An 11,498-nucleotide genomic window follows, 5' to 3' on the forward strand; every position below is an offset into this window, starting at 1 on the left:
TCTCGGAGAGAATCAATCAAGAAATTAAATAAGAACCTCTGAGAATATTTATTTTGCCTCATGAATTTACTTTTGGTTATTTGAAACCTTTTACTTTCCCGTAAAGAGAGAGAGTTTCTGAAAGCTTCAAAATTTAAATAACAATTCCTTGCGAAACACCAAAAAGAATCTCCATTAAGTTAATTTAAATGAACCGTAAATAAATGTATATATGAATATAAGATAATATATAATTACATTCGCGAGGAAAGATTTCTTTCTCTGTGGAATGTAACTTTATACTCGAGACTGTTATCTTCCCAGACAACAACACGGGAACGGAGCAGTGAGTGTAGACAGGGCATTGACACGGCGCGACGGGGCACGATGCAACTGCATGAAGCTCCGAACGTTCACCCCCCTCCCCCCCTAAATTGCACTACTTCCCTTCCTCTTTTCCTTTCTCATTACCTACCAGTCTTTTCATCGTTTTTGTTTTATTTTAACCCCAATTTTGACATTTTTAACTGATTACATTTGAACTAACCTAAAATGTGTATATTTTCATTTTAAATTCTTTGTTTTTTTCAGTGACAAAGATAAACAGTGAGTTACCTCTTTTTTGCAGTGAAAACCATTAATGAATTGTATATCAAATAAAGCGGGTGTTACAAATGTATTAAAACAATAATTTCTACGAATTAAACAAATGGTTTCAGCAATATTTTCTGTAAATGAGTATTTTCGCTGCAAACAAAATTGAAAGAGTATTGACTTCATTAGATTTGTTTTGAGATTGAGCTCATCAAAATGTTGAATTGAACTCGATGAACTGGGAAGCTTTTCATGTTCCCTTTTTGAGTTTCAATTGAAATAGAGGGTCCTGTTGCAGCTTACTTTTAAGGGAGTTAAAAGTAGCTGTTGGGAAATACTCAGAGGCGTAGTTACGGAGGGGGGATGAGGGAATAAAACCTCCCCCCCAAACCCAAACAAATTTTAAAAATGTAAATATAACAACAATCCAACTTGTTTGAAGTATAGCAGTTAAAGGTTATTGAACTAGGCCTATCTAATTGATTTAAATATAGACTTATCCAGTTATATTCCATACCCCAAAATCCAAGTTCTAGTACGCCACTGATTAAATACTGGTTAATTGAACTCGATATTTATATTACTTATTTATTAATAACATTAATTTGTGTTTACATAAGGGGTGTGGCCCATTCATGTTGTATGGTTCTGACTTCCACTACTACCAATAAACTAACAGTACAAAGTGATTATACTGAACTATGGTAGGCATATCACTACTGGTTATAGAATATGAGGGACGTCATAGAATGTTTAGACCTTACAATATTAGATAAATCTGGTATTATGTGTTGCAGATTTGTACTATGGAACACTATGGTGGGCACATCACTTCTGGCCATGCCCTGGGGTGTGGAGAGGGCAGGACTCATCATGGGGGTGATTCTGCCTATCGTCATGGGTGCACTGTGTTGCTACACCGCCTACTGCAACGTTGCTACCCAAGCTGCTTACGGTAATCTCATTACAGATACGTTTACAAGCCTCTCTGAAATTCAAATGAACAATTATTCGTATCACTCGCTTTTGCAACTTGAATAGTTTCATCAATTGGTTGTTTGTACTGGCACCCCACAATACCACTCCGTAGGTAAGGTGGGGGTAAATCAAGTCATAATACGCCATCATCAGAACCTGAGTCAGGCAATACTTGGCTAATGACCTCAAAACATAAATACATGAGATAATTTGGTACAAACATGGTCAATGTGATCATTCTATGTCAACCCTCGATCTAGACGTATTCCAAGGAATTTAGTGCTGTAGACTTTTTCCATAATTGAATCTACCAATATGACGGCAGGGCCACATTCCGTGTCTTTATACCGCAGAGTAAAGTTAATGAGATTGGATTTTAAAGTGTTTGTTTTGATATTGAGGCTGTTGAAATTTAGAGTGCATTGTTGATTTCAAGAAAAGTTTGTTCTTTCAAAAGAGATTTTGATTTTCCAGTGAAACAGAGAGTCATGTCATCAGCATACTGCACGACTTTTCCTTGCAGTAGTGATGACCCGATGTCTTTGACATACGGTACATGAGAAACAGAATTGGGCTAAGAATTGACCCCTGGGTGACTCCGTAGCTCAACGAATTAAATTTGAAAGCTGATTTGAAATTTGGACAACATGAGTTTTGTTACATTGAAATGATCTAAGCCACAAGTATGGCAAGTCTCGGATACCATGTGATTCCATTTTATCGAGCAGTGATTTGTGGTCAACACAGTCAGATGCCTTTGATAAGTCAAGAAACACACCTAGGATGGTATATCAATTTTCTACTCCCTCGACAACCAAGTTGACCAGACTCACAGCAGCGTTTTATTAGCCCTAACTTCACCTGGTAAAATAACATTTTTTGACTTTGCATTGCTGAAACAATGTAAAACAATAGTTCAGATTATATTATAACATTGTTTTATGCCTGCAGGTCCGGCTGGGGGTGAGATCTCGGAACTCACCAGACACATGTTGGGTCCAAGATTCGAGTTCCTGTCTAAACTCTTCTCCTACATTGTACTGTTAGGGGCACTCATAGTCTACTGGATCCTTATGTCTAACTTCCTATATTTTACTGTTGACTACATATACAGTAAGGTCTTGTACTATATTTATACTTATATATAACGTTACTCTTAAATGTACCTTTGAGATATTCCTCTTTATGTTGTTAATTGTTACATTTTTCAGATGAACTGTCAACTAAGCTATTTATAGTTTATCTATAGTCTTTTTAATTAATTGTTAGTTGTAGTGAATCGACATTAAGATTTACCCCTTAAGGGTAATGTTATGCCTCAAACAGATTTACACCCTTATTTTTAGTTGTAGAGTTGTGAGACATTCTAAAGATATATTAATTGCAACAATGTGCAGCCCCATTTACAAAATTCAATTAATGTGAACTGTGAAGTTTATAAAATGCTCTTAGGTTCTCTATGGTTCTTTTTTGTATTCAAGTGTTCGCCTTTCAGGTTACTTCCATTTTCATAAACTTAGCTTTGCTATATAAGTTGATTTTGTTTAACTTTTCAAAATTACGCAATATAAACTAGCAATAGTTGTCTCAGTCAAGGGTATGAAACCTAGCGTTCTCGAATATCACATAATCACATTTCTTTGAGTCTGTGATTGCCACAAATATCACAAACTTTGTCGTTGTTCTACATCACTCATATTGTAAGTGCAGTCAGGGTTTATAGAGTAATACCAGCATGCAAGAATGAAATAATTCTATCCTGCACAGCATATGCTAATAACTTTATCAATCTGTTTTTGACATCTTTACTCAAATATGCATCTTCAGCTCACTGCCGGGAACCTATCAAGCTTCTAAAACTTGCTCAAGAGCAATTAACCATTCCATGCCACTATTACAATATTTATCTTCCACTTTAGTGAGACACAAGTTTTATCATCAATTGTTTCATCTTTTTAACCTGAGCTCTAGTTGCTCTTTCATGAATATGGAAGCAAGTTATGTGCTCATTATTTCATGTTTATCCACAATTGCAGATATTTTTTTTCAATCATTGATACGATTCTCTGTGGACATGGTGGTGAGGTTGCTTTAAACAACAGTTTAAATCAAATAGATATTCAATGCCTACTTTGAACACAGCCTTGAAGTGAAAAGATAGACTTAATAAGGGTTACACTGCCTGATTGTCACACTTGAAATATATTAGTTTTGAGGTTTTTTTGTATCCCATCTTCAGGTCTTTGATGCCTTGTTGAAATGCATAGTCTGTTGTGTTCACACACTGCATCATAGATTAAAAATTAAAAAGCTTAACAGTTTAACAACAAAGAAGGTGTTGTAATCAATCATTCACTTTGATTGGATAACAGAAGCCTCTTTGACACCACAACACTATCAAAAGCTTGGGAGGTATTACTCATGGCTTCAATGAGGTATTTAGGAGTTCTGAACCACCTGTACAATTAAAAATAAAATATACAAATTTGACCATGACATAAAATAGAGTTTTTTACAATATCGAGATAAATTGAGACGAATAAAGTAAAACAAGTTTGTGTATAGAACTCCATCTCTAGCAGATCAGAAATTTCAATAGAAGTTTGAGGGTTTGCTCACATTTATATCCGGACAGTTAAAAATGAGCATCTGTCAGATGAACCATAGGTGTAAGTCAGTCAGCCAAAAAGTACAGTGTAAACTAATTATCTTCCTTTCCGATATGACAAAAACCAGTAAGGTAGTACAGTAGTTACTTTTTAATTCATTATTTGAAGAGGAATAAATTTAATTTGTGTAGAACAAAGGTTTCTACATAGGTTAAGATTTTCAATCACAAGAAATCAATCTTTCAACTTTAATCACAAATACTTGTTTTTATACACTACACCCAAGTTAAAATATAAGTTAAATTAAATTTGTAAGCACCACATTTGTATAGTTTTCCAGGAAAGCACCTTTGTATCACTTTCCTTTCTGAAGGATATTCTAGAGTTCAGTCAGTTCTATTCCCAAACCTCCATGTAATATTTGTAGAACCCCCATCACACTTTGATTACTCAATTCTGTTACACCTCTAAAAATCACCACCCTCTGAATATTTTCCTTTCCTCTTTCCATGTTTTGCTAACCGTTCCTTTTACACTATTTTACACACAAGTTTCTTCTAATACGAAATGTATCATATCAAATTATTTTTATACATTACTTTTGAGAGCAGAAAGGCTTATTAATCACTGATAAATCATTCTGGTTTCAGCTGCAACCACAGGTGGCTTCAAGGACATTGATACTTTCGAACTGACTGGTTCAGGTAGATAACAATTTAATAAACTACCACATAATGTACATTATCCTTAAATTTGTAATAAGCTTTGTACTTTGTTTAGATTAGGTACTAGTCAATACTCATAGAAAATCTTTACTACAAGAACTTTTAAATTGTGAATTCTTTCTCATGACATATCGATAAACTTTGTTTTACTATAAATTTAGAAAATGGTAATCTCTGTTTATTTGAAAGTAAACTCTGTATAACTTTATACTTTCCAGAAATCTGTCTTGTGGACCAAGTAAAGTCAAACATCACAGCAGATCTTCAGCCGAGCGTGTTCAAGCGGGTCTGGAACCTGGGGACGGTTCCTATTTACCTCATAGTCCTCTTAGCACCCTTGCTAAGCTTTAAATCAGCTACTTTCTTTACAAAGTTCAATTCATTAGGTAAAGTAAACTACTAACTACTCTTACCAGTTTAATTCTGTTTAGTTGTTAGAGGCTGTACAGATATTCCTTACCATTATTAAATTTGTACAATCCAAACCAGGGTTTTATCAATAAATATTGCTTTGTTGTGTTTTGGAGGAAATGGAATACCCCTAAAACCTTTATTAGTCCCAGGTACCAATAAGAAAACTGAGTAAATAATTTTTTTGAATTGTGGCAAAATTAATAAAATGTACTTATTAATCAAGCCAGTTTCTTTTTCTTAATTAGTATTATGCCAATGATCAGAATAGCAATGATCGTTTTCAAATCATTAAAAAAATATTTTTTAAACATAAAAACATTATTTAAAACAGAACTAAATTAACCATTGTTCCCTTCATGATTATTAATCCAAGTATTCCATTAAGATATAAATACCAACAGTCATCATTCAATGCTTTTTGTTTAGGACGACATGTATTCTGCATATATAAAAATCAAGATCAGTTCTGCTCAAAGGCTATTTTGCGCATTAAACAATTAGACACCACTAACAGTTTTACATTTTAGGAAATTTCTTACAGCAGCTGCCATTTAAAAATATTAGCAGAACAGCAATTTTTGACTGTATATGAACGATACTCTGTTCAGATATATAAAGGAAGGGGAAGTAGCAGATAAGCATGTCTTACCTGTATCCAGGGGAAGTGTGCAAGCATTTCTTACATTTTGGATGACTCTTATACTATCTGAAGGCAATTCTATTAAGTGCGGTAATGAATTAGCAGAGAAACATTTGACGGATGAAAAACATTTATTAAGTTCTGTTTCAGGAACAATGTCACTGGTGTACCTGATGGTGTTCGTGGTGGTAAAGGCTTTGTCGTGGGGTTTCAACTTGGACTTGACCAACCCATCCAGTGTACACTACTCGGAATTGGTTCAACCCTCTTTCTTTGCAACATCGGGCACTCTTGCCATGTCATACTACATGCACAACATCATCATTACTGTAATGCGCAGCAACAAGAACCAAAGGAACAATGTAATTACTATGGTGTCATTGTGTAATAGAGTAGCTTGTTTTTCAAAATTACATTTTGATCGACTAACAGTACTCACCAAAGTTATTTCTCAATGAGAGAGTTGCAAAAGTAAAATTGGCAGTACATTCTGCTGGAATAATAACTTTCATTGTTGGTTTTTACCTAAAAAATAAGAAATAATGATGTCAAATGAATCACTTCAATGGTGATGCTCTAACCTTAAAACTGGACTTATCAAACACCTATGAGGATATTTCACTCTCAAAATCTCAAACTGACGATCAATAGTTTCTGTTGGGACTAAGTTTCACACATTTAATAATTTTGAGATGAAGCTGAAAAAGATTATGATTCCAGCTGAAAATATTGCCTAATTCTTTCAAGAATAGCGATTTAGTAAAACCATGGTTTACCTCTTTTTAAGTTGAAAGGCCCATAGTTTCAGATATTCATAGAAGATATTGTGTAATTAAAGATATTGCGTATTCATTCTTTCACTATGGAGAGGAACACCACTTACCAAATCACCACTGATCCATTCAGGTGAAGCCATTATTACAGGTTACAGATAAAAAAAATAGTTGCAACAGAACGTATTGTTTGTTGGAGCTACAATTTTGCAAGTAAAATACTCTCATAGGTCGTATTAAGTAGCATTTACTCGTATATAGGTTTTAGTACAAAAAATTAAGTATTTTTGCTTATACTTTACTTACGGCAGATGCCAAGGAGCATCCTGTATTTCAAGACTCCTCAAGACCACTAAGTATAGACCAGCAGTGAAGGTTGTTCAAGTCAATATTTTCAGCATGTCAGACTAAAATTATAATTTGAGGATCATCAATTTGGAAATTATATTCTCTGACTAGGTGTTAACTTTACAGTTGACATACGCTTGTGAGAGGAATACTTCTAGTATTAATTGATAGAAAAACAGCTACCATATTGATTAATATAATTCTTTATGTTTGCAAATACTCAAAATACGATACATTGGGTGAGTGCCTTGCCAGAATTGCATTTTATTAAACTTTAGCATACTGGCTGACAATACTAGAATTATTGAGCTGTTGCGACCGTGAAATAAACAGATAATAAAATCATGCTTCTATCAAATAATTATCTTCTGTAGAACCAAACTGGGTGATGAATTTCAAATTCTGGGAATGGAATCTGAAAGTTGGTTTCTTATCCATAGTTTCTTATCCACATTTATGCAAATCTTAGATTGTATACTCATATAAGTTTTTAAGATTCTTTATAATTAGTATAAGAAACTAAGCTCACCTCCACTTAAGCTTTTAATAAAGTTTTATTTATTGATTTACTAAACTTGTAACTTTTATTGTGCCTTATGATTGATTCTTCTTGGATGAGTTTCTTCAAATAGTCATAGACCATACACTTACGCTTCAGTCAAACACACCAGTTTTTACTGACAGAGAAAAACAAGATGTTAAATTATTGTATGTTCATTTTATATCAATTTCTTCACACACAACTATTTTTTTCTCTATGAATATTTTTTAAATTTATACCACTGTGTAGACAGACAGCCCAGTGCCAGGTAATGTGACATCACTGTGCCATATCCGTTTTATGTGTAACATGGTACAGTTTTTGCTGCTTCTACGTTGTTGATGCATTTCATTCTTCTCACTACATAGAGAGCGGAGATAAGTTTTTGCACAGATTATCAATATATGGACTCCATGTCAAATTTAAGTCTTGGGTGAGGCCCAAAAGATCAATTTGGTCTATAAGGTCAATGTCAGGAAGGACCAGAATTTGTTTGTGCTGATGATATTAAGATCTCTCTGCCAATCAAAGGAGTGACAGATTATTTAGATCTAAACATCTATTGAAATGCAAATGCATGGGTCTGGACCTAAGGTTGTTTTTGACAGCAGATGTTTTTGAGAACTCTGCTGGTTGGGTGCTGGGGAAAGGATCAATAGGGTGTATGGATATGTGAAAGGCTCACTAATATAAAAATTACTGCAAATTCCACTGTAGATGAATTTTAACTATTTCTTTTTATTTACTAATATGTTTTTCAGGCTCGAGATGTGGCTGTCGGATATGGTCTTGGGACAGGAACTTACTTGATCGTAGGATCACTATTCTACATTTCATTTCCACTGGCCAAAACATGCATTGAAGATGTACGTAAATATGTATAAAGTTCTAGATTATTAATAAACAGCAGTATGTAGTGATAATATTAATTAGTGACAGAAGAAACTTTGCTTACAAAAATGTTTGTTTGCCAACAGAACATGCTTAACAATTTTGCCAGCTGGGACGTGTTGACTCTAGTGGCTCGAATGTTCCTCTTCTTCCAGCTGACTACCGTGTACCCACTCATAAACTACATGTTGAGGTACCAAGTGATGACAGCCTTCTTCTCCTCTCCCTACCCGAGTCTCCTCCATGTTCTCATTTTCAACTTAATCGTTGTTGTTTCGTGTGTCCTGTTTGCTGTGTTTCTACCACGAATCGGAACTGTGATCAGGTGAGTCTTCACTATTAGTGATATCTCTCTACGTGAATCTTGTGTTCAACCTCTAGCTTATTGTGAACGTTGTGTTTAGCTTCAGATGCTGCACCTTGCTCCTAGTGCAGCATCTGGAATCTGACGCCCTTACAGACTTGACTCTTGGAATCTGGAGTTATGTTCGTCTGAACAGATCTAAAAAAGGTGGTGACGAATAAGATAAAAGTGAACTCTTTACATACTTTCGACATCAGAGACACCTAGACTACAAAATATAGTGTAATCTAGGTGAAGAGATATTCACCTGTTGAAACAATGTGAAGAGTTCATTTTGAGCTTCTTTGACGATCACGACTCCAAATTCCAGGAATTGAGTCTGTGACAGCGTCAGATTTCAAATGCTGCACTAAGAGGAAGATGAAGTGGAGCTAAACATAACATTCACATTGAATCAACCATCCCCAATTGCTATCTCTAGTTCATCTTACAAAAGCGCCATCAGCGTTATTTTATGTGCAATATTACAAATTTTTTTATAAAAGCTGGCAGGACAGAAACAGTCCGGGGAATTGTATAGTTGACTTTGTTGTGGTATTGCAGATTCACAGGAGCAATAAGTAGATGTTTCCATGTGTTCACACTGCCCTGCCTCTGAAGCTGGCAGGACAGAAACAGTACAGGGAATTGTATAGTTGACTTTGTTGTGGTATTGCAGATTCACAGCAGGAGCAATAAGTGGATGTTTCCATGTGTTCACACTGCCCTGCCTCTGAAGCTGGCAGGACAGAAACAGTACGGGGAATTGTATAGTTGACTTTGTTGTGGTATTGCAGATTCACAGGAGCAATAAGTGGATGTTTCCATGTGTTCACACTGCCCTGCCTTCTGAAGCTGGCAGGACAGAAACAGTATGGGGAATTGTATAGTTGACTTTGTTGTGGTATTGCAGATTCACAGCAGGAGCAATAAGTGGATGTTTCCATGTGTTCACACTGCCCTGCCTTCTGAAGCTGGCAGGACAGAAACAGTATGGGGAATTGTATAGTTGACTTTGTTGTGGTATTGCAGATTCACAGCAGGAGCAATAAGTGGATGTTTCCATGTGTTCACACTGCCCTGCCTTCTGAAGCTGGCAGGACAGAAACAGTACGGGGAATTGTATAGTTGACTTTGTTGTGGTATTGCAGATTCACAGGAGCAATAAGTGGATGTTTCCATGTGTTCACAATGCCCTGCCTTCTGAAGCTGGCAGGACAGAAACAGTATGGGGAACTGTATAGTTGACTTTGTTGTGGTATTGCAGATTCACAGGAGCAATAAGTGGATGTTTCCATGTGTTCACACTGCCCTGCCTTCTGAAGCTGGCAGGACAGAAACAGTCCGGGGAACTGTCTATCGCTTCTCTCATCATTCACCTGGCGATCCCAGTGTTAGGCTTCGTCAATTTGGTGGCTCAGTTCTTTGTGTCTGACAGCTGAGTAATTCGCCATCATGATTGAACATACTTTTGTATTATATTTTGTATATTTAAAATATGCAAGAGAAAACAACTAATATAAATACTTCACTAAGTATTATTTTTTAATTTATAGTAATTAATTATTACACTGTACTAGGAGCAATGTATTCATAATATAGTAGGGTGAGTTTTTTTTATTTCAGTAAGTAATAAGTAGAGGAATCAGTCTTTTGTTGTGTTCTGTATACAATTATTGTTTTTATAATATTACTTATAAGCTTTTACTACACTTAAATTTGTAGTTATGTTTTATTTTAATATGTTTATAGAAAATGTATGTTTGTAACTTAAGAGTTGGATTATACAGATTTTACTACGGAAATATTGTTTGTCTGAAACTGTTTTGTAACCTACAATAATTTAAAATCCTCAAAGTGGTACAATTGCCATGCGAGTGTTTGTTGATTGTCAATTTACAAGTGTTAATTGTTTTATGAGGATAGTTTATGAAACATTTAAAATATACAACCATAAATAAAATAACTTAACACAATAATCATGTTATATGCCATAACGCGCTACTTCACCTCATAACACGGATATTTCACCTGAACACATTGATTACGGCCCAGAGGCAATCTGTCCAGTCTCACTCAGTATAGAGCCACAATGAAGGTGTCAATGGATTGAACATTATGGATATAAGAAAATTAAAACAACATAACATTACGAGCTTTATGGCATCTGACAATGCTTGAAACTAACATAAACACAATGGACCATAGAATTCTAAAAATTAAAAAATCAAACCTGCACACACATGTAATTATTAGCATGCACTTTAGCAACATCACGTTTAAAAAAAATACAAAATTATACAATGAAACACCAAGTTTCAAATTTACACCTTTATATGACCGATTAAGCTTTGAAAACTAATGGTATTCAATGTTTCATCAAAATGTTTATATATCTACTTCATGATCTGAAATATAATATTTATAATGGATTATCAAACTTTCTGAAAGACAGATTTCAATGCAATGCAAATATAGGTAGATATGCAAATTGAGGTAGACATGAGACTCCCAGCTAACTTTGCAGTCTTTATTCTACTTGATTGATGGCACACCATGCCACTTGATCGAGAGTCCTAGAAGGAGTTTATGCGAGGATGTGTTTTCGATTCAACTTCTTTCCTGTGTATTAGAAAACACCTGCACTATCACTTAGTTTATAC

The 11,498-nt window shown here is 35.0% G+C and overlaps 1 protein-coding gene across 3 annotated transcripts in view; it reads left to right on the forward strand.

Annotated features, from left to right (window-relative positions):
* The window catches only part of LOC124358387 (sodium-coupled neutral amino acid transporter 9 homolog), a 36,772-nt gene extending 26,132 nt beyond the window's left edge, over window positions 1-10,640 (forward strand). Inside the window, exons 3-10 of one of the 3 annotated variants that reach the window (XM_046810689.1) lie at window positions 1,371-1,528; window positions 2,503-2,664; window positions 4,811-4,864; window positions 5,104-5,271; window positions 6,090-6,301; window positions 8,363-8,467; window positions 8,579-8,817; window positions 10,103-10,640. In XM_046810689.1, coding sequence (XP_046666645.1) covers window positions 1,371-1,528; window positions 2,503-2,664; window positions 4,811-4,864; window positions 5,104-5,271; window positions 6,090-6,301; window positions 8,363-8,467; window positions 8,579-8,817; window positions 10,103-10,277 — 1,273 coding nt within the window. In that variant the 3' untranslated portion in view covers window positions 10,278-10,640. Of the gene's footprint in view, window positions 1-1,370; window positions 1,529-2,502; window positions 2,665-4,810; window positions 4,865-5,103; window positions 5,272-6,089; window positions 6,302-8,362; window positions 8,468-8,578; window positions 8,818-9,399; window positions 9,499-9,632; window positions 9,745-10,102 lie in introns of those variants that run through there. The other 2 variants (XM_046810693.1, XM_046810699.1) reach the window with 2 other exon arrangements.
* The last annotated feature ends 858 nt before the right edge of the window (window positions 10,641-11,498 follow it).

Source organism: Homalodisca vitripennis, chromosome 1 (genome assembly GCF_021130785.1).
Source record: "Homalodisca vitripennis isolate AUS2020 chromosome 1, UT_GWSS_2.1, whole genome shotgun sequence".
Lineage (NCBI taxonomy): Eukaryota > Metazoa > Arthropoda > Insecta > Hemiptera > Cicadellidae > Homalodisca > Homalodisca vitripennis.